The sequence below is a fragment of the Heliangelus exortis genome, chromosome 3 (assembly GCF_036169615.1).
Source record: "Heliangelus exortis chromosome 3, bHelExo1.hap1, whole genome shotgun sequence".
Lineage (NCBI taxonomy): Eukaryota > Metazoa > Chordata > Aves > Apodiformes > Trochilidae > Heliangelus > Heliangelus exortis.
The window spans coordinates 21,941,052-21,968,212 of NC_092424.1; the positions used below are offsets into that span (position 1 = coordinate 21,941,052).

The window sequence follows — 27,161 nt, forward strand, 5'->3', positions numbered from 1 at the left end:
GCCGGCCCGAGGGGGGGGCGGGGAGGGGGCAACATGGCGGCTCCGTATTAACTTCCCCCCCCTGCGGCAGCCCGTACTGCCGCCGCTCTCTCTCGCTCCCCCCCTCCCCCTCTCAAGCCCTGACATGCCGGGCACGATGGAGAAGGGAGCGGAGCTCTTAGGGGGCAAGAACCGGGCAGCCCCCAACGGCACCAAGAGCAGCAGCCCCTCCAACGGGCACTACTCGGAGCCGGAGAGCGGCGGCGGTGACAGTGGCGACGAGCACGGTGCGAGCCTGGGGCCGGCCCCGGGCCGCCCCGCCAGCGGGAGGGAGGGGGGGTGGCGGCGGCGGCGGCGGCGGCAGCAGCAGCGGGAGGGGCGGCGAGCCGCCCCCTTCTCCCTCCCCCGTGCCGGTGTCGGGACGGCGCGGGCGCTGCCGCCGTTGCCGCCGTTACTACGCCGCCGCCGCGCGCCTGTGCTGCGGAGGGCCGGGCCGCGGCCGCGTGGGGGGGGGGCGGAGGGAAGAGGGGTGCGCGGGAGCGCGCGGCGCGGCCCCGCGGCTGCCGGGCGGCCCCGCGGTGCTTAACGATGGGGAGTGTCTCCCGGGAGCTGCCGCCGTCCCCATTGTTCCGCTGAAATAAACTCCCCCTTCCCCCCTCCGGCCCCCTCCCCGGCGGTCGTCGGGGCTTAATCCGCGGCGGGCGGGGTGGCGGGGCGGGGGGGGAGGAGGTGGCTTATTCCGCACGGCCGCGGCGAGGCGGCGGGGGCTCCCGGGTGGCGCGTCCGCCAGCCCGCCCGCCACACGGGGGTAGCCTGGGACGGCGCCCGCCCGCCCTCCCCTCCCTCCATCTATCCATCCCGGGGACACCCAGCCCGTTAATTTCTCTCCCCCCTTTGCGTTGCAGATGTAGGAATGAGGGTCGGAGCGGAATACCAGGCGCGCATTCCTGACTTCGAGCCCGGTAAATGGCTTTTCGGCTGTAACCTGACATCTTGCCGCCGCCTTTCCCCAGGCGGGAGGGATGGGTTCGGTGCCGGGGTGGGCTCGGCTCGGCTGGGCGCTCTCCCGGCGGCGGCCGCGGGGTTGTATTTATTTTTCTTTCGAGCCTTTGTGTTGGCGATCCGGTGCTGGGGTCTGGCAGGGGCAGCTTCTGCCACTCTCCGTGCGCCCCGGGGGTAGGGGGGGGCTTCACGGGGGGGGTAAATGTTCACTTCATTATCAGTCGTATTATGTGTATCCGGCGGGGAGCGGTGGAGCAGAAAAAGGTTGGATGCTTTTTTTCTTTTTCTTTTCTTTTTTTCTTTTCCCTTTTTTTCTTTTCCTTTTTTTTTTCTTTTCCTTTTTTTTTTCTTTTCCTTTTTTTTTTCTTTTTTTTTTTTTTTCTTTTTTTTTTTCCTTCTCTTTTGAGCCATAACGCATATACGGTATTAACAAGGTAATTTTAAAATATTTGATGAGGGGTGATGGATGTTCTCGGGCAAAGGTGGGGAGCGATGCACCCCGCCGGAAGCGGAGCAGACCTGGCTGCGTGCGGGAGGCGCTGGCTGGAAGATGCGCTTGGTAGGAAACTCCTGCCTCTGGTTTTGTGTGCTGTAGTAGCCTCCCTAACCCCGCTGTTGAGGTCTGAGCTGCTCTCCTTTGCCTTCCTCGCCTCCTCAGCCCCGCCCCGAGGAATACTGGGCACGCTCGCATAGCCTGGTACTCGGTTTCAGCGAGTTAATTGCTACAATGCTCTCTTGCCTTACTACGCTGAGCAGTGAGACCGGAGGAGCCTTTTATCAGTTTTGCTGTAGTGGCCAGATGAAGCCTGTCTACTTTCCTGTTCTCCAGACAGGCTCCATTGGTGTCAGATGATTTCCTACCGGAAGAGGATTGGGCCAGAGCTTCTCGCGTAGTGCCTCCTAAAGCTGGAGCGAGCCCCTCTTGATGGGCGCAAGTCCCCGCAGGCCAAAGAAAAGGCCGGGGGAAAGAAAAGGGGGGGGAGGGTGGGATTAAATGGATGCATGATCTTGGCATAAGGGAATGCCTTTCCCCTAGAGAAGAGCGCGTAGGCTAGGTCTCTTTGTTAATACTGCTAACTGTTTACACCCTTTATTTTTGCATTGCCTACATAAAAATAAACATAAATAAAAATTATTGTTTCTAATGTGCAGCCTGGGCTTGTTTTTCCTACAGGCCACTTAAATAAGAAAAACATTGTGTTTGTTTTTCTTTTTATTAAAAGAACTCTTCACCCCAAGTAGGACAGCTGAGGTTCTGTGGTTTCAGTTTTGTAAACTGTGTGCGGTACTGTAATTGCATTTGTAACTACAGAACTAATTTTACATTCTGTTATAATGAGACTTTTTATATTGCCTAAGTGTTCTTGGGGATTGAAGTTCAATTGATTCTTTTCCCCAGTAACTGGGATTAATATATACTCCCTTACTTTATCTAGTTCCCTAACAATGGAAAGCTTTAATAAGTTTTGTGTATGAGGCATAATGTATAGAATTGTTCTTAGTGTGTGTATTTTGATTATTAGGGCAAGAAGATAGTAACTTTGGGGTTTTTTAACACATCAGTCTTTTATAAAGTAATAAAAAAAGTCTATAAAGTGTAAAAATATAACATCCTTACTTTGTTAGACTGGTTGTCTGAGGAGATCTCAAGATCTCATGCTTTTATCTGTTTGATTCTTTTTTTTCTGATTAATCTTGAGACATCATTTCTTGAAGATGGTGATAATGCTGGACAAAAAGCTGTGCTCCATAGCCACCCTTAGATTGTTGGTTTTGGGTTTTTTTAATCAGTGATGAAACAGACTCCATCATACTTCTAGGTTTGAATATATGGACATAGGCGCTATCTCTTACGTACAGACTTCAGTACTGTTTCTTCTTTTTTTGGAGAGGGGCATCAGATACAATTGAATGTGTACAGTACTTTTAGTGCTGGTTTTGGTGCTTTGTTTTTTTTTTTTAACCCTTAAAAAGTGTGGGAGAAGGGAATCACTGACAGATGAAACTAGATAGAAGTCTTAAGATGCAAAGTCAACCTTCTGGTACACACAGAGAACACTAAAATGAGTAGAATAAATACCAGTCCTTTGGCCTCACTTATCCTGTGTTTAAAAATATTCATAAGCAATGCTCTATGAGCATATGTTGAGGAACAAAACATTCATGACTAATGCGATGATAGTAAATGTGAGTTCATGTATAAAGTAAGAAATCTTTAAAGAAAAAGTGAATCAACTTTTTGTCAGTGACTCTTGGAAGAAGTGGATTGTGACTGGAAGCAACTATAAGAAGTTAGTTTAAATATACTACACTTCTTCTTCCCTACCTTCACCTTTTTACAAGCAAGGCTTCAGATATACCTGTGAGGGAAATAGCATTTTTAATTGTCACTGGAGACTATTGCAATGAGAAATCTTCTGACTGCAAAAAAACATGCCAAGAAGAATGCTTCTACATTTTAAGGTCACTTACGGATCCCATATCTCTTCATGTCCTTATAGCTCTTCTCCCTTTTGTCTTCCTATATGAAAACAGGCTTTCTTAAATTTAAATTATTAAATGGCCTAGTGAAATATACAAAAATTTCTATTGATTCTATACCCTCTGTCTTTGCTTTTGCCTGTTTTTAAAATTTATTTATCTTTTTAAGATTTCCAGTCCTATATTTTAGAATTTTAGTTTTACCTCCTACTAGTTTCTGTGGTTCTGTTCCTATTCTCAAAGCATGGTCTTAGGCAGATGATGGTACAAGTCTTGTATGCTGCCAGATTCTAATTTTATTCTCAGTAGAGTTGTGTACCCAACAGCATCTTCCACATGTACCTGGTTTGTAATGATACACTGAAATTTAGGAAGTGTCAGTACACTGCTACAGTTTCTTTATTCTGGAAGCATTGGAGAGTGGCTGTAGATCATTTGTAGCTGGATTCCTAAGTTCTATCAACAGAGGAGCACAGCAGATGAAGTACAGAAACATTTTCCTAAGTGTATTAAATGTGGAGTTTGGGCAGGGATAAATTTGTTGTACTTGTATTGGAGCTCATGGTCTTTTTCTTTCTGGCTTATTGCTCTGCTCTCACACAATGCCTTGGTTAACATGTTGTCTGGTATTTGCAGCCACTGTCTGTAACAGGAGTGGATCTTGCAGATAAAGATCAGGCTGCCCTTGAGATACAGCACAGCCTTTTGGGGTGATGAGTACTGCTCACTTGTGTACCTAGGACACAATGGACAAGAAGCACTTCTCAAAAAGGTAGATCAGGGTGATGCAGATGGAGTGCTGTCTGTACTGTAGCAATGGGCATCTTGTGTTGAGGTCAGGATCCCTTTCTTCAAGCAGAGAGAGACCTGCCTGTATGTATCCCAGCCTTCTTTTGTCATCCTTCCTTTCCTTTTGAGAGTGTGAAGATGCCACCTCAAAGGATTGTCACATTATGCTTCATAAAGGGGTTTAACAAAGTTGAAGTTTAGCAGGCCAAGTGTGAGGTCCTGCATAAATCCTATGAGGAGTAGCTGAAGGAGTTTGGATTGTTCAGTCTGAAGATGAGGAGGTTGAAGGGAGACCTTATTGCTTTCTACAGCTACCAGAAAGGAGGTTGTAGTGAGGCAGGTGTTGGCCTCTTCTCCCAAGTACCTGGTGATAGGACAAGAGGAAGTGGCCTCAAGTTGTGCCAGGGTAGATTTGGATTGGATATTAGGAAAAATTTCTTCACTGAAAGAGTGATCAGGCACTGGAACAGGCTGCCCAGAGAAGTGCTGGAGTCACTATCCCTGGAGGTGTTAAAAAAATGTGTAGCCTTGCCATTTCAGGACATGTTTTTGTTGGTGTGGTGATGCTGGGGTTATGGTTGCACTTGATGATATTGGAAGTCTTTTCCAACCTTAATGACTCCATGTTTTTGTTCTGGAGGAGCTGCTTGTTAGTCATGTGAGGATGGCAACTCAGTAGGGGAGTTTCATTGCATACATGATCTCCTGCAGAGGCAAATTATAGAATTCTGAAATTTAATTATTTTCACTTTAGTACTTGAGTATTCCATAGCTGATAATATCCAGGTGTCCTTTTTTTTTTTTTTTTTTTTTTTTTTTTTTTTTTTTTTAAGGAAAAACTGAGGGCATACTCATGTTAAGTTTAGGTATTTCATGCTCAACAACCTACTTCCTAATTAAAGAGTGGAGTACAGGGTAGTGGTCATTTAGTTTAGATAAAAACCTGAGTGGAAAAGAGAAATGTGCCTGTAACATGCTTGTATTTCTTCATGAAATATTGCATTCCTAATGACTAAAATGGCATGCTTTTTTTGCTTTGGAGTACATTATACTGAGGAATTTGTTTTTGCTTTCCAAAGCCCTTTCTGAGTTTAGTACTCCTGCCTTGAAACTGGTGCTTTTATGAATGTATGTACATTTTTAAACTTGTTACAGAGCTTAGGGTGCATTTAGGTTATCTGTCTTACTCATCTCATTTTGAAAGGAGTTCTTTTAGTTTTTCTAATTAACTGGTTTTCAACTTCACAATCACAATGAATCTAAAGATTGCAAAGATGCACATACTAAATGCTGCCAAACTGAAGAGGAAAGAGAAACAAAACATAGTACATAATTAGAAAACAGTAGGTTGTTCTCTTTTCCAATGCATTGTTTTGTTCAACAAGATGGAGAACTTAAATATAAAGTGGGGAAATTTGAAATGGAATAAAAAGTTGTTTGTTTTGCTGAATGAAAAAAATCTGTCCTTCAAGAATGATGCAAGGGAAGTTCCTCTGAGGGTGGTTCCTCAAGGAATTCATGTTGACACAAGTGTAAGTTCTCCAATTGCCTTAGCAAGTTCACTGTTTTAAACAAATAGGTTGTAAGGGGCTTTATGTAGTACAATGCATTTATAAAGTGTTAATGAGAAGTAACTTAATTCTTTTCCAGTACTGGAAAATTTTTCTTTTTTTTTTTTTTTTTAACAGCATGTTTTAAAAAAATCAGACTTAGGATTTGGTGTTTGGTAACACCAAAGGGTGTTGCAGTATACTTTCTACAGCTACGCAGTTTGGTTGGCTAAGGATATCAAAATTAAATGGCTATGAAAATCAAAACAAGAGAGAGAGATTAACAGAATTGTTTCTGGCATAGTTGTTAGTATAGTTCTGTGTTGAAAGAATCAAGGATGGTGACTGTATTCTACCTCTTATCTTTTTTTTTTTTTTTTTTTTTTTTTTTGTGAAAGTCTCAGTGCAGTGGATCCTGATATTCCTATGATAATGGTGAATTGTAGAGTGCTGATAGACAACCATAATTTCTGGAGGACTATTCCAGCAGAAGTACTTCTAAATTTTGCTTCCATGGCTACTTTTGTGCTTTAATGCCCTAGTTGTGGTAACCAGGATCCTGTTCTAATATCCTAATATGACTGAACTTCATAAAAGTAGTATTCAAATTCAGCCATGCCACGTATTAAGGAAATAATGTGGAATCAATGATGCTTTCTTCTATCCTTACTTTCTGGGCTAGACTTCTTAATATGATTGACTTTTACTTACTGTCCTATTAATAGTTGTTCTCTATATCATATCTATAAATACTGAGACTTGTTTTCTTACAGGTGCCACAAAATACACCGATAAAGATAATGGAGGAATGCTTGTTTGGTCTCCATATCATAGTATTCCAGATGCCAAGTGTAAGTTCTTTGCTTCTTAGGAATTTTGATGCTTAAGCATTACTAAATAATTGTGCTTTGCCTATTCACTCTTTGTTTTACACACAGTGAAGCTGTAAATTAAACACAAAGTTTCTCATTTTTTTATTTAGAGAGTTCTGGGGAAAGAAAAGTTCACCTTTTCTTATGTTACAGTTAAGTCTTTGTTTCAGATCACACTGCCTGCATTGTATCATCATCATTGGTGTCTATGAAACCTTAAGTTGTTAATAAAAGAATAAAGCAATTAAACATGAGGAACTTGATGCTCTAAATTTATAGGAGTTCCAGTGGATAGAGGCCTTGTTCAAGGGGAAATTTTTATTTCTCTCTTATCAGGAAAATATTAGCATTTTGTCCCTTCATGTGACCTGAAATACAGGAGTTGTATGGTGAAATATGGTCTGTTATCTGTTTAATCTAGTTTAAACCTGTCTCCTACATGAGAATTTCCCATGTGTAATATAGGGGAGTAGACTTGAAGGGTGCAGTCATGAGAACCTGATTCTCAGGACAGTTTCTACCTATTACTTGTTAGAGGTTTGTGTCCCTCTGCATTTGAGGGAATATACTTTCTACTACTGCAGAACAGTTAGAAGTAAAATACTACACAACTATGATTATTAAGCACTTCCTTCACTTCTTTAAAGTACAATTAACTCTTTGCTGCAAGAGTTCATGGCAAGGGCATGAGGGGTCCGTTTGAATAATGAGACTATAATTATTTCCTTTTCTCAGTCACACTTCCTTTCAACTATATTTAGTTGCCACTTCACTGTGAACGCTAGAAAGTAAATGGGAAGAGTTTTTCTTCAAAAATAAAAAATTACCCAATGAAGATCAAAACTAATTGCAAAATGTTGGAAACTGTTAAACTCAAAGCTGGCTCTAATATGGCCGGATAAGATCTTTTGGTGTTACCAAAGATCACCAATGTTATTGGTGAATTTGTTGACCTAGTTATTGAATTTTCATATTCTCTATTGAAAATTGACTTCATGCCATGGTTAAAATGAATGTTGGTCAGCAAAAACTGTATTAATGTCAATGATATGCAAAATCTTTGATTGAGGATCTCTACATTAATTTTAAAGATGTTTGGGAATACAGACAGTGGAAGTAATTCAATTTAAAACTGCCCCAGGTGTCTGGACACACATACCCCAGTGTGTTGGTATTCTTTGGAGTGCACTCAAAGAAGACTTAGCCTTTCAATAACCAGATAGTCTCTGAATTAAATAAATAAATTATGAGCCTCTGTGGCTTTGTTGTAGTAAAAATATGAAAGAAAACATCTTTTTCACTGAGAATTAGCTTGTGTCAAATGTTAATTTTAGTATTTGATTAAAGACAGTGGGCTTGTTTATTATTAATAATTTGCTATATAATAGTAATTTACTATATAATTAATAATCATGGTTTGCTTTCTTGGGGAGCTGGGCCTGTGCAGTGTATTAACATGGGAAAACAGTCTTCCTGTGCTTTACATGGGTAATTCTGTGTCACATTATAGCGAAACTAAATATACTGAAGAATAATTCTGACATTGCTTTGTTACAGTGGATGAATATATAGCAATAGCAAAGGAAAAACATGGATACAATGTGGAACAGGTAAGTGATACGAAACGAGAGTGCTCATTTAAGGGAATTTTTTTTTTTTTAATATAAAAGTATAACAAAACTCTTTTTCCCCTTGGTTGCCATTAATTAACGCTGTTTCTCTTCAGGCACGACAGCAAACACTGCAGTTTAATGGATCTGCATACAGTTGTGGTCTGGATTCTCTGCAAAAGATTGAGCTCTTTGTTTTCATGACATGCTCAGCTTGTAATGTGCACTTTTGAAAGGTTTGGTATGTTTCTTGATACACTGGGCATGTCATGCAATTTTGTGTGTATATTTAGCTGAAGAACTTCTAAGGAAAGCAGCTTACAAATTCAATGTTTAATACTAGAATTCAAATATGGCACAATTTTAAACCATTAATTGTGATAGGAATGGCACTGGAAAGGTTTACTGCACATTTGAAAAAAACAAACTAAAGAGGGAAAGCAACTTTGAGTGTTTTTTTCAGAGGCAGGAAAACAATCAAATTCTAGGTTAGGAGTAACAAACAAGTTTGGTTTTTTTTTAACAACCTTGAGTCACAATCCTGGATGAAGCACAGGATAAAACTTCGCTGGTCTTCACTTAGTTCTGTTGCAATTTTCTTCATAAATTAACCAATTTATGTAAAAGTGAGATTACCTATTTAAAAACAATATTTGGTGTACAAGTGGAAACAAGTTATATGATTGTTTTGGAGGATGGAAGCTCATAATAGCTAAGACTTGTTAGTCAACTGCTGTCTAAAGAGGAGGCTGCCAGTGTCATGATGTCCAGAATACCTGTGTTTTGGTGATGTTTGTTTATGGCTTGGCTTCTGTAAGGGGAGTGAGGGAACTGAGGGATCTCAAAATATATCTACAAAGAAGCTTAATTTTCAGAATGACTTTTGGTACAAAATATTTGTAGACTGTTGACAGCAGGATTGAAATTATCTTTTCAAGAGGTGCTTGTCACTTCCCATTTTAACAAGAAAAGAGCTTTGCTATATCCTGCCTATGAGAAGATGCAAAATCAGGGGTTAGGAGAATTGATAAACAATTGGTGATCATGTCTTTACTGTATGGTTGAAACTGAGTTGATTGCATTTCCTATTTCCCACACCAGACTTGGCATCAAGTCTGGCAGTCATTCTCTGGCAGAAAGTCTAATCAGCATAAAATTATTTAAGAATATCAAGAAATTACATTATATTAAAAAGTATATTTAAATTCCCATTCCTTATTAGGTACACGTGACATGGAAGTGGGTTTGCTATTATTTGTGAATTGGAGAGTTGTAGAAAGGCCACTCTCACTTTGAAATTTCAGACTTGCATTTCGGATGATCCTCTGGCTGCTGAAAAATATTTTTATTTTCCTTTTTGAGTGGTCTGGTAATAAAGGCCTAAAGGCCTTTAACAAACTGTGTAGGTGATGTGCTTGTGATGGAAGAAAGGTCAGATTTGAACCAACAAGCCTAGTTCATGCTACTTCAGAATTACTGCTGAGTTGTTGCCAACCTTAAATTGTTTTGCTTTCATACCTTTAATAAAGTACAGATATACACTCTTCATATCATCTCCAAAGAGAATTTTGTATCTTACAGTACATAGCCAGTCAAGTTGTAAATATATTTTGAGAAGGGGTTCTAGTAGTCAAATTTCATTTTAAATAAATAAGTCACCCTTTTTTATTTAACTTGTCTCAACGTTTTAGAAAGTTGACTAAATCCAAAAAGGGACTATTTCTTTTCAAAGGCTCTTGGCATGCTGTTCTGGCATAAACACAATATTGAGAAGTCCCTTGCGGATCTCCCTAACTTCACTCCTTTCCCTGATGAATGGACAGTTGAAGATAAAGTCCTATTTGAACAAGCATTTAGCTTCCATGGAAAGAGCTTTCACAGGATCCAGCAAATGGTAAAGTAATACTTTGATCAGAAACATTAAACACTTCAGATGCGCTAAGAAAAATGGCTCCTTTTGGGTGAAAATTTCACATTGATTTCTGTGTAGAAGCTTCGAGAACAACCTTGAATTGACTTAATGCAGTCATGTCTCTTAGAGCTGTAGCTTTCTTACTCTAATAGAAAAGGCAAGACCCTTTCTCTCCCTTTTTAAAAAAAATGTGTCTGAAAAGCATTCCTCGTTTTCAGCTCCATCCATACATTAAAGTATTTGTATGAAGGTGGTTATAAATAGAGCAGAATTACAATCTTGTGTGGTATTTTAATTTTAAAGTATTAATATGTTAATTAATTCTTTTAGCTTCCAGACAAGACTATTGCAAGCCTTGTAAAATACTACTATTCTTGGAAAAAAACTCGCTCTAGGACAAGTTTGATGGATCGGCAGGCTCGAAAACTAGCTAATAGAAATAATCAAGGTGACAGGTAAGCAGCTAACAAGTAACTAAAGTCTTTCTAGGGAGAGATATTGGACTAATTTCTTGCTATTAAGTTTCTCTGTGCACCATATTTTTACATTTGAGCATGGTGGTGATGTTGGTGCGTTAAGAACTGTATCAGTTCAGTTGCTGTGAGTTGTGGTAACATATTTGAGTACAGTAATGGATAACTCTAAAAACAAGGGCTTAAAAACACTGAAGGCTGGGAATGTGGTTTAGAAATAATGATTTATTTGAGAAGTTTAACCTTAAATTATGTTTCAGGAGGAGAGTATTTTTGTTGATTGTGAGAAGCCTCTGGGTTGTTTTTTTGTTGTTTGATTTTTTTACTAGAATGGTCTTAAAACTGAAAGATCAACTACTGTTCAGAGCTGTAGCAATTAGAATGTGCAAGTACTGTTTTAGAACTAAACTTTTATATAAAAATCTAATTTTAGGAGAATTAGAACTGCTATCAGTCTGAGAAGTAGAGCTCAGAATAGTTTTAAATTTTCTTGTATTGTAGGGAATGCCATTTTCCCTGGTTACTAGGAAGTTAGAATTACATTGCACTCAGTACACTTGAGTATTAACTTGCCCTTTTAAAAAAGCTACCTAATGTGTTGAATATATAAGTAACATAATCATTTTCATATTGCAGAGTGTGATTTTACATCCACAGAAAACTGCCTAGCTAGAGCAAAAAGGTCTATCTAGTTATATGTTATTGAAAAGGACTCCTGAAACTTAAATTTCATGTGCTTACTTAGTCGTTCTATAGCTGAAAAATTGCAGAAGAAAATCAATTTACTTCTAATACAGCATTTTGATCAGGTTTGGGGCTGGTTTTACATTAATTTCTTCAGAAATTAGCTTGTGTGAATAACTGGATTGAGCTCAAGTAACTTATTTTTTTCAAAGATTTCTCTCTGATTTAATTCAGTAGATTTCATTCCCCACTCATCCCCTGCCCCAAACTGCTACATCTTGACCACTTGGGTGAAAAAGCAGTCCTGTGTTTTTCCATCTTTTGCTCCCCATGGTCTTCAGTAAGGGTTTATTCATCCACCTGGTGCAGTGGTTTGAAAATTGTTCTATTAAAACTAATGTGGCAAATGAAAGATTATTTCTATCCTTGATACAGTTGACCTCATAAGTGTTCATGATGGTGCAGGTGGTTGAATTGAACAAAGGTGACACCAATTTTTCTGGCTGCAGCCAGCACTGCTTAAAGCAATTTTGAAATTACAGTTTAAGATTGTTTGTTTATCATAGTAGTTATTAGAATGTAATAACAGAAGTATATTAGCAACAGTTCTCTTTTGAAAGCTACAGGTAACTTTGAGATGCTTTATATTTGAACTAGATATTCTAGAGTAAATATTTCTGTCTAAACCTGATACATTATTTATATTTGAAGTTATAAAAAATAAATTAACCAGCTTCCTATGATCTGTTCTTAGTGATGATGATGTAGAAGAAGCTCATCCGATGGATGGAAATGATAGTGATTATGATCCCAAAAAAGAAGCCAAAAAGGAGGTAACAGATAGCTTAATGGTGAATGTCAGTTTGTTTTTTGTGAATGTGTTACTGCAAAGAATATGACATTGTAATAAAGAAGTTTAGCTTGCAGCCTGCTGAAATCACAGGGGCTTTAGGTGATCAAGATCTTGACAACTTCAGATTTAAACAAAATTTTATCCTATATTTTTGCCATTCTGTGAACATAAATGCCTCTCTCATTAGCTTCTCTATCTCCTGAGACATCTTCAAGTTTTCTAGGAGATGTGTGCTATTGCTGTCTGATAAAACATTATCCCAGTTTTACTGGTTGTAATGTAAATGTTTTCTTTGCATATTAAAACTAAATGCCAGTTTTCTAAGAATAACTTTTTTGTTCTTTCAAAGCCACAGTGAGGTTATGTATTTCAAGTAGCATGTGGCTTTATTGAGACACTTTCTTATAAACATAGAGAAAAATATTTTTGTCTCTAATGAGCACTTAGCTTCACATATGAGTGCCGTTTTTGGGGTATGTTTAGGTTTTGAAGGTTTTTTGTGGTTCTTTTGGTAAATGTTAAGTTATTTATGAGCAAGAGTAGGTATAAAGTTAAGGGTGTAAGCTTGATTGTTTCTGTGATCAGCTTCATGCATTTGTGGTTTTCCTAAAATGGGACAGTTTGTGCTTCTTGAGAATGAGAGGGGAGGTTGTGCAAAGGCTCAACTTTCCCATGAAATGATATCTCGAATTATTAATGAAACTTTGCAGTTCTACCACAAAATGATGTTGAGTAAGAGACTGATGCTGTTCTCAGCTTTGCAGTGACCTTCAGTGTATAAGGTGCCTCAAGAGAAAAACAAAGGGCAGTTACAATTATCCTTTTCTGAAAAAGAGTTTGAGATTTTATTTTTTTAACATGCCTGGGTATGGTTTTTATCACTTGAAATGACACAAGGTCTAATAATGAACCTTTTTACTTTTCATTCTGCTGCTGTAACAATGTTACTGCAATCTGTTGAGTTGCTGCCTAAGCCACTTCTGAATAAGGGCTATTTTGTTCAATTTACTTTCCTTGGTTATTGTTTGAATTCACTACATGGAGTCCAGAATGGAAGTAGTATATCTGTAGACTTCTAGGAACAGGACTAATAGTCTTGCAGTTTCTAATGAGCTATTTGGATCTACATAAGACTATTTTGTAATTGATATTTCTGGTAAGATTTGTGTTCTTTCACTTCCTAAGCAAAATACAAGCTGAGCAGGCTACTTGAACTTAAAGAGCAATGGAAACTTTATGTTACCAGAGAAAACTGAAACAAGCCAAACACACTTGAACAAAACAAAAAAGCTTGAATATTTTCACTTTAAATCCAGATTGGACAGACAGGAGCTGCAATTTCATACTGAAAGAACAGTGCAGAACCAAAGACCAAATGGTGTAAATGGGCCAGAAGTAAACTTAATCTTGGGATTTTTAGATGTCAAAGATATAATGCTGTATATCAGCTTTCCAAGGAAGAGCAAATATTGCAAGTGATTTTAAGATGGCTGTGGACTGGATTAAGATGTTACGTAGCTGGGAAAAGGATGTGGCAGAAGGTCAAGCATAGTAGAGCAAAATACTCTTTGCTGATCTATACTAATGCTACAGAACATAATAATTGGCTGCTGCAATTTCTTTTTACTATGATCAGATGACCACCTCCTCTTAACCTGCACAGATGCCAGCAGGGAGGAGCAGTGGGGAGTTGCTTGAAGTAGTAAAAAGCCTGAATCCCTTCTCTGTTCTGGTACTAAGTATTGCTTTGAATGGAAAAGCCTTGCAGGGAAAGTAATTTTTGTTTCTCTGCTCCTGGTCTGTAGGGAACCAACCCAGTTGCTCTGTGGAAGTCTCATTTATGCGGACTGGCTGTTGTGCAGCAGTGCCCATTGAAAACAAAGCCGAAATTTTTAGGTGTCCAAACACATCAAAGCAGCAATTACAAAGACTTCATGTTCTCTTTCCTATCCCTTTCCCCATGAAAAAAGCAAACAGCAAAAGCTTGTTTGCTAAATTACAGATTTTTGTAATGGCTGTCGAAGTATATCCATCCTCTCACTTCCAGATCTCGAATCCTCTCACAAAGCAAACAGCACTATCACTTCCCATAATGATTGCAGCAGGGAAAAGCCTCATCTTGCATTCTTGCCCATCCTGGTTGACTATCTCTCTATTTCCCTGGATTGTCACCTGAACTCTGTATATCTGACCAGCCAAAAATGTGTAAATTCACTGATTACTTAGTTGAAACATGTAAAATATATATATTTACTCTTTACCTTCTGTGTACATAAATGGTTCTTGATTTTTGCCCTCTTTCACAGTATTTGCACTGTGATTTCTATGCCATTTACTGTACTTTCGGCCACATTTTTTAAAAAAAAAAAAAGTTTGAAAACTGACTTTCCAAGACTGATGCATGCTCCATCACCATCTGCAAGACTTAGTTTGGATACTATATGCAGAGGACTACGTAGCTGAGGTTTTCTGTCATAAATATGACAATAGAGTGCTATATGATACTTTATTGTGAAGTTGTTTACAAGATACTGTTATTCTTTAATGAATTTATTTCTTGTAAATTAAAGGGCAATAATGAGCAGCCTGTTCAGACCAGCAAAATAGGTCTGGGTAGAAGAGAGTATCAGAGCTTGCAGCATCGCCACCATTCCCAGCGTTCCAAATGCCGTCCACCCAAAGGCATGTACCTGACCCAGGAAGATGTGATAGCTGTTTCCTGTAGTCCCAATGCAGCCAACACAATTCTTAGACAGCTGGATATGGAACTAATCTCATTAAAGCGACAGGTACCATGGGTTATTGGTCTTGTTTTGTTTTCATCTCAGATTGTTCTGATTGTAATGATTTTGAAGACTCTGTGGTCTGTGAAGATTCTGAAACTTCTTTAATGTGAGTCTTCCTAATTTTGTTCCACAGCTATCACCAAAAGTGCTGGACACTAGCTAACTAGCTGTTCTTCAGTTTTAGTTTTTATATATTCATCTGCTCTTGTGAATAATGTGAAACAGATTACTTCCTTTTTTTACAAAAAAAAAAAAAAAAAAAAAAAAAAAAAAAAAAAAAGAGGGGAGGGGAAATATGGGATGAAAATGATGTTACAGATCTGGGAACAGGAGAAAACCAAAGTCACATTTTATTTCATTTTTTTAACTTTGTTAAAAGTATTCATGTGAGATTAAGACTAGTGAAGCAGAGGAAGTTATACTTGTACTGTTTAAAATTGTAACTGTTTTTCTGGATGTACCATGAAAGTATGGGGAGGGTAGAAATCATAGGGTTAGTTGTTTCTCTGTTTGAATTGATGAGCTTTCTACTTATTAAATTTAGAAAAGCTGTGTAGTCTGCACCATTAAGAGGAAAATTTCCTGTGTCATTTGCATAAATAAGTTAACTTTTGGCATTTAAGTTTCAAACACAGAATTTGTTCAGCTTCTAAGGGTACAGCACTATGTGCATGGTTGCTTTCTAGGAGTGATGGGGCTACAAAGTCAAGACTTACCTCCTGGAATTTCTGCCTCCTCATAGACCACTAAAGAGCTGCCATGTTGCAAAATTATGGAGTGAATAAGGGGTTTCGTGGGGTTTTTGCTTCCTTGTATTCTTTTACAGGAGAAATATGCTTCTTTCTGTCACAGCAGGACTGGGGCTGAATAGCATAGGTGGGTTTCACTCTAGCCTAAGTGTAGGTGAGTTATGGCCTTGAGGTTGTGTTTCTCTTTTTTTCTTGCAGTGATCCGAGATGCAGCCTTTGGAATCTCCCACTGAGTTTGTCTGCTTTTCTGTCCATACTTAAGAACACTTGTAATAGCTGTGCACCATAGTATGCAAAACTATTTTCTTACCTTATGTAACCTTATGTGCATCACTATCAGGTTTAAACGGTCACTAAATATGTAATTTGGAAGCTCTCTCCTTTTTATAGACTCAGGTATTTTATTTAAATGCCTTAAATATTTTCGAGAATCATCCTTAAAGGAAATCATGATAAGGTCAATAAAAATCAGTCTATCAGAAGGAACTAACTGGAAACATCTCTTTTTTTTAATCTTAATTTTTTCTTTTTCAAAGTGCTTTTTTGGAGAAGAAGGAAGTTAATCTATGCAGTACATCTCATTTAGATTTCTAAGAACCAAGTTTTGTGTCTTCTAGACGTTCTGCATTCTTCTTCAAGAACAAATGCATCATTATCAAAACTTGCTTGCTATGTCCTACTTCTGATATTCCTGCAGACAAACTGTTCTTTTGAAAGACTGGCTTAAATATTTTTCTCTCCATAGTAAACTGTGTTGTATTTTTTTAATTTATTTTTTTAAAACATTTAAAAGTAGTGAAGCCTTAAACCATAATATTTCTCTTTCTAACTTAGGAGGTACACTTGTGGCAATCCTAGTGAAGATATATGTGTAAAGTGACCAACTTTCTTTGTGGAGCTGATTAACTTTGTTGTTTTTGACCAAGGTTCAAAATGCTAAGCAAGTAAACAGTGCACTTAAACAGAAAATGGAAGGCGGGATTGAAGAATTCAAACCTCCTGAGGTAAATTGGAATAAAAACTAAAACTTGTGGCCTTGCACTAACATTAGTGGGATGCTACAGAAATGTGTTTTGCTGCAGCATAGTGTTTGTATTTCAACAGCAGCTTAAACAGGATCCACTGAATTACATGCAGGGGTGAGTCTGGCTTCTTTACAAGATATTAGCGGTAGGCTTTTTTGTTTGGCAACTGGCTGAATAATGAAGCAGGAAAAACTGAAATGTCATCTCTGTTCATGACAATAAGGAGCTGGAACTGAGCCCTGATTTATGGGGATTTTGCTGATTAAAAGTAGATGATGTAGATTGCTAGCAGTAAATGCTATGTGCAACATGACTAAACATACATTTGGGCATCTGAAGTGAATGATTTATTGATACTGAAGTTCTCTTTGTTGCTTGTTTTGAAGGCTTGGATATGAAACATAACATGAATGTAAACCACTCCAGACACCAAGTCTAATAGTTTAGATAAATGTGACTACAAATCAAATTCTGTCTTCATAAAGCTGATATGAAGAACTGCAGGAGGAATAATTATTTATGTAATTCTCATCTCAAATCCGTAAATGCTGCTTCCTCTTCATGAGAGCAATCTTGCACTATAAATGTATGGCTTATAAGAGGAGATCTCTACCTAAGTTACAAAGTGTTGTACAAGTAAAATATTCTAATGCTCAGATATTTTGCAACTGTTGAAATACTTTAATGACCTCTGTGCCATTTTTCTGATTTTAATAGTCTAATCAGAAAATCAATGCCCGTTGGACCACAGAAGAGCAGCTTCTTGCAGTACAAGGTATGTTAATAGCAGTAGCAACTTGAAATCTGATGTGAGGGATTTGAAGAGGTACTCAGGGTGATGTTTGTACTTGCCTCTAGTGGAAAGCTGAAGTTTATCTGGTCTCACAAGAAAGTCACTGGGAAAAGAGCAAAACTAGTGAGAACATTTAGGGCACTTACTCAGGCAACAGGGCACTAGTCTTCATTTACCCATATTAAATCTTGAATAGAAAAGCTAAGCTGGTTTTAACAGCTGTAGTCGAAAAGTCCTTTCAGTCATCTTCTAAGTCATCTGAAATTAATTTATCTAAAGTGGAAAACAGAACTAATAGTTGAAGTAATTGAATTTGAAGCAAACACTTACTAAAACATCTCTTTATCCTTTAAGTAGGAAAAAGCATAAGTAAAACTGCTTAGCAGTTACTTTTCTCTGTTCATAAGGGAATAAAAGATCAGTTATCTACTCAATAAAGGTTTTTTTAGGAGTCTGAAGCTTGATAAGGATCCTTGACTAACAGTGAAGGATCCTTATTTTATTGGATTCAAGGATTCTTTTTTTATTGGAGGGAAAAAAATCAGTATGCTATTGATACAGCAAATTAGAAGTTATTTAATTTATGGATGGAAAACTGACTTTTGTCAGTTGCTTTAACATTCACTGCCTCATCAAGGAACGTTCAAAGGAAATAGATGGAGAGCACAGCACTGTCTTAAAGACGTATTTTGACTCACTTATATGGTTTATTTCTTTAAGGTAATATATTCAGCTCAGTTATACACATCTGCTTTATTTCTCTATTTTTCACCTTTAAAATGAAAAGACTTTATTTTCATATAAAGTCTTCAGTTGAATCAGGATATCAGTGTGAAGTTGTCAGGTGTGCCATACCTGGTAGTTATGAGCTAGATGAGTGAACCTGAAGTTAGGTTTATTTTGAAGTGTTAATGGAAATGCTGAAGAGGCACGTCTGAAGTCATGCCTCTCAACTTTACTTGCCTCAGACTGGGATTTGCATCTCCAAATGGTTTTCTGTTCTAAGTTCTTGCTTTCAGTATTGCTAACAAGTTTGGTTTTTTTACTTTGTTCCCAAATGCAACTGAAGGAGATGCCTCTCTTTAATATGATAGTCTAGTAAGTAGAATGCTTGATGGAGAAGTGGGGAAAACCCAGGTTCATTCCTAGTATGGAAGGATTCAAACCATTTGTGAGGCTATAAGAATACATTCAGCTGTTGTTAAGCTATAGCACTATGTGACTGACAAGGTAAAGAGTAAAAGTGAAGCATGGGTAAAAGAGCAAAAGGGTTGGTGATGAGTCCCTGGAGAAGAGTCCTAGCCTTCTGGTCCCTTCTCTAGGAAATGTTTCATGTTTTATAAAGGTACTCAGCCTCAGTACTTGAGGGTGGAGTGAGAATTCAGGCCTCCTGGAAAACTATTTTAATTGAATTTACATGTGGTTCTTATATTTACTGTCTCCTTTTTAGTCCCCTTTGCTACTGTATAAAATGGAAATGGGAGAGAACCTTGCTGCCATGAACAAAGTGTTTATACTATCCCTCCCTTACCTACTGCCTGGTAGCAGAGTCTGCCCCCTGGGATGTGAGTGCTGTAGGTATTAACCTCCCATCCATCATGCTAAGGACCCTGATCTCTTCTTTGAGGTTGCTTGAGCCAGTAGACTTAAGCACCAAAGAGCCATGCTGTCTTTTGTCCTGGAAGCTTTTAGAAGAAAGTAGCTCTGGATTCTGTACTAAAAGCCACCATAATGCGTGTTAGGCTTTACCTTGGAAGTTGAGCTGAGTATGGGGACATTTAGTTTGTTCATTTAAAATTGATTTATTTCATCAAATATATTAATACATCTTGGCATGTGCTTTTAGTAATTTTACAGAAATCATAAGCATTAAGCAGGTAGGTGGTACTTCAGTGATTTTTTGTTTTGTTTTGTTTTTGTTTCCCCCCCACCCCTCTCCTTTTGAATTCAGGCATTAAATCCAACCATAGAAATCATAAAAATAATCTGCAGTAATATAATTTTGGTACTATTTTTCCTAAACATGAAAAAACTCTTGTCATCTGTGGGTTAATCTCAAGAGACTGGCAGTAACTAAAGAGGAGGGAATGAAATAACCCACCTTAAAATAGAGCTTGAGTATGTAATCTTATAAGCAGGGTGGCTGCCTGCAGTGGGCTTGTGGACTCAGGCTTATCCCTGAGCCAATCTTTTGCAGTGTAATTTATCAGGCTACTGTTCACCTTTGAACAGTTACTGAATTTAATGGACCAGTTCATGACTTGAGGCGTTCTCAAGTTACAAATTTGATTTATGTATAGAAATACATGTGCACGAGAATCTTTTCAAACCAAGATTCACCCATGTGAGAATTGCAAAAATGTTTCAAAGCTTGTTTGAAACAGCAAAATTTGAATTCAAAAAGCAGTGCATGAGTTCTATAGCATTGCTGTGGAAAACAATTGTGACACCTGGGATCTACTCTATGTCAAGGTAGTTTTCAGGAGCACTGGAATGCCAGCACAGTGAGACTGCATCTCTCATAACCCAGAGATTGCTGTGAACAGTTTCTGCCTTGTTGTGGTGTTGTATTAAATCACTTTGGACACAGGCTAAGTTTTTCTGTGCTGCTCACTGTTTCCTGTTCTGCACAGTATTAAGCAGCACAGACAGCATCACTGTTGGATTTATGAGTTTCTCTGAGTTAGACATTCAAGATGAAACATTGTAATAGTGAGCATGTACATGTTCAAATGCACCTTTGCAACACGGAGAATTTGAGGAGTTTGGAGGATTCCCATGATCAGGGCTATTCTCAGATAAGCTGGGAGAAAGACATTCCAGATGTGTGAAGTCAGGCTGTGCAGTCATCTTTTTTAGCTTCATTTTCAACAATTTAATGAAAATATTCCTACTGAATAACAGATTAAACTCTTTAGAGATAATCTGGGTGATGTTCAGCAGAGTTTGTCTAAGGGTGTGTAAATAATGTGCACTGATTTGGAAGGGATAATAGGTTGGCATCAGTTCTTAAAGCTATGCCAACACCTTATGCATAAAACTTTCAAAAACATGTTGAACTTCCTCTGTTGCTGATGCAGCTTAAAAGGATTTTACTACATCACTCTTGTGATGCTAGAGCAGTACTAAATAACTGTGGAAGTAATCCAAAATTAATAGTGCTGTGTGTAGCTAAACTATGGAAATTTTATTTTCTTTAGATATTTCATATAGTTGGGCTGTCAGTGAAGGCAAGATACACTGGTTTTAAGTTGTTCACTTGGAAATAGGCTTTAAGACCTTATTTTTTACAACTTTAGTTGAAGTTAGCCAATGGACTTCGCAATTTTGCAGATTAAGAGGAAGGATGAAGTGTATTATAGTAACAGAAAGGGCTGAAATCATTGCAAACCTAAATTAAGTTGTAAACAAAAATGTGCTTTGTTCTGCTGGGCACTTTGTTCCCTTGATTGGCTGTACAGGAGCTTAGGTATGTTGCAGTGCCTGTGTAGTGATCATGAGAAATTAGTAAGGATGGTAATTGTAGGGCAGTCAAAGAATAACAGAATGCTAGAGGGAATGCTCTGTGGGCACACACAGCTTTAAGGAATATAGCAAAACACAGAGCCAAATCCCTGCCTTTGCTTTGCCTAGATACATGCCCTCCCACATGGCTCTGCTAGGTCCCTTTGTTTTCTTTCCAAGGTTCTTGCAGTCAGGATTCTTTTGTATGCCCCAGAAAAGATCTTAAATAATGTAGCTGAGCTCTTGACAGCTGAAACATCAGCTTCAGCCACAGAAATTGTTACTCTTCTGGAGCTGACTTTTCTCTTAAATTGCAGTGAGTTTACATTACCACATCAGAAGAACTTGTTAACAAAGAGAGTAGAAAAGTGCAAAACAAGCTGAAGGTCACTCTTCACAGTGTAGGTGAAAAGGAACATAGCTTTCGGATTTGAAACAGCACCTCTTGCTTTCTGAATCCTTTGCTTCACTTTCTGGAGTGAGGCATTAAATCAGACTCAAATTTCTTTTCCTATAATGGGACAAGAGTGCCTATAATACTAAAAGCATTCTATTTGCTCAGTCTGAAATAAAACTTGTCTTTTTTAGTCTTCAAACTTTTGGGCGTGATTAAAAGTATACTTTGCAAAGCTAAAAGCTGTGTTGTAGGATACTGGAGAGGATTTTTTTCTTACGCAGGAGAGAGGGGGAGCTAGACATATACTAAATGCAGCTGAGAGAAAACAAACTTTAGGTTATAATTCTAATTTGAGGTTAAAAACTGGAATGTTTTATGGGGGTATTTTGTGTAATATGAAAATTTAATTTCAGAACTATAAAAGGTACATATTGGACTTTTCTTGTGAAGCATATTCTTTTGAAATGCTTGTGAACAAAAGTGACTACTGTTGACAATATGATAAGGAGCAAAAAGAGTTATGCAAAGATCTGTCATGCTTCTTCCTGCTTGGTTCTAGGCTGTCTTATAAACAAACACCAATAGCTTTTATGTTTATTTACATTCCCTAAGGTTGTTGTCCCAAACCTCCAGATTCTTCTACCCAGTTCAAATTATGAATGAAAGCTTTAAAAAGACTTTGTCAAGTGAATACTTGCCAGTTGCTCTTTGTAGGCTCAGTAGAGCTTGTCACAAGTGCAGAGATGAGTGGTGTATTGTGACTTATGGAACTGTGCCCCCCATTCTGCCCTGTGTTCAGTCCAGTAGCTGCTGCCCTCCCCCCCTCCTGCTGCACAAGCTGTGGGCAAAGAAACATCCGCATGCAGCTGGCACAGGGAATGCACAGAAGCTGTCAGTGTTTGTCACTTGACATTACTAGGATTATACCCTGTTTACAGATGCCCTGTCACCCTCCCTCTCCCATCTTGAACTTTTTCGTGGCTTCCTCCCTCACTGCAAGCACACTGAAGGTTTTACTTTATTTGTCAGAGGCCAGATCTCTGTGGTTTTAGGTTGGGAGGCTTGGTAAGTCAGGATCTTTAAGAAGAGTGGGTAATGACTTTCTAATAAAGTTCTTGATTTAAATGTTGTTAGCTGTGCAATTAAAAATTTCGTTTTAATGGAAATTGAGGCCTTCTCCTAATTGAGAAGTCCTCCTAATTAGCGAGTCCTTGGTTTGCAGGTCCCATAGGTTCTCTCTATAAATACATCACACGTAGCTGTGTCTGACTGATTCTTCACAGCTATGTTATTTACTTTGCCTTCCAGGTGTCCGAAAATATGGTAAAGATTTTCAAGCTATTGCAGATGTAATTGGCAACAAGACTGTTGGCCAAGTGAAGAACTTCTTTGTAAACTACAGGCGTCGGTTTAACTTAGAGGAGGTATTGCAGGAATGGGAAGCGGAACAAGGAACCCTGGCTTCTAATGGTGATGCTTCTGCTTTAGGGGAGGACACAAAAAATACTTCTAATGTGCCATCAGGAAAGAGCACTGATGAAGAAGATGAGGTGTGTTTTGTGTACCAGAAATAAGTAAGCATGGGTTGAGGAACAGCATTTTATTTAGTGATATAATGTAAGGTTAACTGGTGTGGAGTGGCAAACCACATTCTAAAGAATGATGATGAGCTTGCATAGAACTTCAGCCAATGTCGTTAACCAGCTGGGAGCAGGACTGCACCTTTCATAGTGACAATCACGTTACTGTTTTATTGTTAAAATACATTTCTTGTTCTAGAAGAAGACTCTTACTTCGTAACTATTTTTAGTTCTGCTGTCTATAAGATTTTGGTTGGTGATTTCTTTTCAGTAACTTCTCAGATTTTTTTGTTTTGTTGTTTTGTTTTGTTTCTTAAATGCTGTTTCCTGTGTAGTGGACAGTGGCAGCCCAACTGCGTTGCTGTTCCTGCTGGGGTGGCTGTTCACGCAGTCTTGTCTTTGTCCTTTGTGCAGGCACAAAGCACTCCGGCCGCTCAGTGTTTAGGCCCTTCACCTCCAGCACAGCAGGCATCTGCTCCAGCACCTACTGCTCCCATGGCAACTTTAAATCAGCCACCCCCGTTACTTCGTCCGGCGCTTCCTGCTGCTCCTGCTCTCCACCGTCAGCCCCCGCCGCTCCAGCAGCAGGCACGATTTATTCAGCCAAGGCCGACTCTCAATCAGCCTCCTCCCCCCCTCATCCGCCCAGCTAATTCCATGCCTCCTCGCCTAAACCCCAGGCCGGTGCTCACCGCAGTCAGCGGCCAGCAGCCACCCTCGCTTATTGGAATTCAGACTGAGCCACAGTCCACTCTGCATTGAAGAAAAGAAGCAAAATTATGCTAACTCCTACACTTGAAAAATCCTATCAATGTACTTTTTTTTCTTTTTTTCTTTTTTTTTTTTTTTTTTCCAAATAATGAAGGGGAGAAAAGAGCAAGCCTTCACAGGTACCAGACCAGTTTTACAGAGGAGCAAGCTAATAACTAGAAACAGAACCATGTGAATGACCACCTGTATAAAAATATTTTTATGTCAAAGACTTGTACAGCAGAACAATGCCTACAATACAGCCCTCCTCTATATTAATAAACTGTTGAAGGAAGCTAACTTCTTAAATGAATAAATGTTCAACACACCAAGATTTTGTTTAACTGATTTTTACTCTTATTTATTTTATTACAGTTCTTTGTAGTCAAGCATCTTAACTACAGGAAAGTAGTCTGGCAAATCTAGGAATAGATAATAATGTAGGAGACCTAAATGTAGCGTTGGGGTTTTTTTGTGTGTGTGTGTGTGTGTATTTTTTTTTTTAAACTTTTTTGTGTAAAAAAAAAATAAAAAAATAATGGCCTTAGGTTCAGAATTTTTGGCGCTGTCTAGATAACAGTAGAAACATTTCATGCACTTGTAAAATGTAGCTGTTTCTTCTCTTCATGTTTTTCCCAGAACATTTTTTCATGTTTAAGAAAGGTACTGTCATATTAAATACTCCTCTAAAAGAGTATTCTGAAGACTCAACAACATATTGTACCAAGCTTATTAAATCTCATGTGTGTTCTACTCATAGAAGTTACCTGCTGCAACATCTCCTGCAGGCTGGGTTCAGGAGAGAGGCAGCAACTTCCACCACCCAGGGGGGAGACAGGAGAGGAATCATATAGCAAAAACCATTAATTTAATTTGTTATTTCACTAATCCTTGTGATTTAGGTACAGTAGATTTTCATGTCTCTTGAGAATTGCTGTCTTGCAGTCTGTATGTGTTTGATCACTGATATCTTGCTTGAGAATCCATGAGGCAGGTATAGAGGCTGATGGTGGCAGTGGCATCTCGCTGCAGTAGAGTTACCTGCCACCAACCCTATCTTACTGTTTAATTACTATCTCTGATTTCTGCTATATCTGACTGAATTAGTAAGCTGGGTTGAGGCTATTGTGGGGGTTTTGTTTTATTTTGTTTTACAGAGTAAAATCTGCATTTGGGTGTTAATTATTACTTCTAAAGGTTAGGAGAGTGAAATATTTTCTTTCCACTGCATTCTTCTGAAACTTTGATTTATGCCCATCAGTGTTTTTGGGGCTGGGTGTTTTTAGTTTTGATGGGGTTTGGGATATTTTTTTGCTTAAAGAAAAAAAAAAAAAATCTACCCTCCAAGTAAATCAGGCTGCAAAGTTGAGTAGCAGTGTGAATGAAGCCATTGGAAAACGTTGCACTCTTGACTTTGTGATAACATTCATGTTGACAGCTATACTCTTTTAGAAAACTATTTTTGCTTGTAGCTGAAATGATGTTTGAAAATCCTTTTTAAAGCTGTTTTGTTACTAACTAGATTTGTCCTTGAGTAAAATGAGACTTTATTTGAAAATTAAATGTGCTCTCCCTGGGGTTTTTCATAGATAAATTGGGCGGTCTAATGATCAGTTTAGCAGCTGGTGAAGGACTTCTGTGTGCAAAGGGAAGTTCTTACAGCATCAGATAATCCTATTTTATTTGTAAATCCAGTATTAAAGCTTGATAGCCGTGGCCTGACTTTCAGCTAAAGGTGTTGGCCGTTACAGTTTAGATCTTCATATAAAATGTTTTCAGACCAAGCATAAGAGATTTTCTTTTCTGAACAGCTTTCACTAGTGTTCTGAGGTCTCTTGCAAAAGGTCCTGATGCTCCAAAAAGCACTAGATGAACTCTTACCTGAGAAAAGCTGCATTGTAAATCAAGCACAGAGGAATTAGTGGTCACTGAAACTTGTGTTCTGGGAGTCATTTAAGTGTCCCCTCACCAGCTACACAGAGATCTGGCTGCTCCTCAGTCTTTAAAACTGATGAGAAACCAATCCAGATTATTTTGACATCCTAAGTATCTCAGTTTAATTGTTAATAGCGATAAGATTTCATCTTCGAGATTTATTTTTACTTTTCCTTTTTGTTTGTTTTTTTTTTTAGCATTGTGTCTCCCAGGTGTGTGTATTGTACCTTTGCTAATTTTTTGTCTTGTCTCTTGTCAATAGATTTCAGTATCAGAATGTTGGGTGTTGCAGTAGAGTTGGCCACTACCAACTGCTATAAAACTGTTCAGTACATTGTAATTCCGTTTAATCTTGTTTAAATATTCTATAACTAGGCAAAGGTGCTGTATTTGAAGGGGGGGAGGGAGTGTCAGAGATAGGTAGTATTTCTTAATTTACATACACTGTAGCACACAGTAGGGAACTCCTAGCATTTGTAGTACTAAATAAGTATGTACATAGCAAAATGTCTTTATTGTGTGCTTTGCAGAATATGTGCATACAGTTTGCACGTCCTGTTTTGGGGGGTAGGGTTTGTTTTAAGCAGTGTTTGCCTGGAGAGTGATATGCTTGCTGCTTAATCAAAGGATTAAAGTTTCAAAGAAATCTGTGTCTTCTATTTTTATGTACCTTGTAATGGTCTAATATGTTAGGGCCCTTATACTGTGATTCTCTTCTAAATTCATTTATATTTTTTTAAGAATTAGAAATAAAACTATACAATGGTGTTGATTTCAGTGGGGAATTTCTTTTGCCATATCTAGTCTCCTGTTTTGTAATGTAGTTATGAACTCTGACTTCAAGGTTGGCTTAATTTTGTCACTTTAAAGAAATGTAAAATGTTTGCACACTAAAGTTTGGCAGAGAACGTGTATCCTACATTGTTCAAAGCTAATGTAACTCTACAGCTTTTTGTACAGTTTATTTTAGTTAATAAAGCAAAACGGTACTAAAAAAAATGACAGACTTTACAAATACAAGGCATAATCTGAACAATGTGTCTTCTTAGGAACAACACTTGCAAATTATGGATGTAAGAGAACTATCAGATTTAATTGTTGCACTTTAAATCAGAATGGGTATGAAGTTATCAGGTATTTCTGCATTAATAAAACAATCACTAAACATTGCACATCATAGTAAAGCAGTTTAATTTGTCTTAGAGTTGGTGATGAGCAGAAGGAATCGCAGTAACTCTTTCCATAGGTGGTTCTTCATCTTCATATTGTTGGGCTCTCTCTTAAAGCATGCAGTGTTTATTTTGGAACCTTTACAGTTCATAGACAACAAAACAAACTGATGCCTTGTGTATGTGGGAGTTTGTGTTTGAAGAGGGCAGAATTACAGAGCTTTGGGAAGAGTTAAGGATGAAGGTTACTGAAATGCTGCTGCTGTGC

The 27,161-nt window shown here is 38.5% G+C and overlaps 1 protein-coding gene and 1 long non-coding RNA gene across 7 annotated transcripts; both read left to right on the top strand.

Annotated features, from left to right (window-relative positions):
- RCOR3 (REST corepressor 3) lies at positions 1 to 26,744 on the top strand. 6 transcript variants are annotated; one of them, XM_071739560.1, is made up of 12 exons: positions 1 to 266; positions 885 to 941; positions 6,575 to 6,652; positions 8,231 to 8,283; positions 10,016 to 10,177; positions 10,526 to 10,650; positions 12,107 to 12,185; positions 14,776 to 14,994; positions 16,667 to 16,744; positions 17,483 to 17,540; positions 22,768 to 23,009; positions 23,454 to 26,744. In XM_071739560.1, exons 1-12 carry the CDS (start codon positions 125 to 127, stop codon positions 23,799 to 23,801), a joined length of 1,641 nt encoding a protein of 546 aa, XP_071595661.1. In that variant the 5' UTR covers positions 1 to 124; the 3' UTR covers positions 23,802 to 26,744. The 6 variants fall into 6 exon arrangements, with proteins under 6 accessions (XP_071595661.1, XP_071595659.1, XP_071595664.1 ...); XM_071739558.1 differs by having other exon boundaries at positions 3 to 266; positions 12,107 to 12,203; XM_071739563.1 differs by lacking the exon at positions 22,768 to 23,009 and having other exon boundaries at positions 3 to 266; positions 12,107 to 12,203.
- Positions 1,408 to 2,126, top strand: LOC139794254 (uncharacterized). Its single transcript, XR_011725051.1, has 2 exons — positions 1,408 to 1,540; positions 1,811 to 2,126. It is a non-coding gene; the product is annotated as an uncharacterized lncRNA (long non-coding RNA).
- Positions 26,745 to 27,161: the final 417 nt, after the last annotated feature.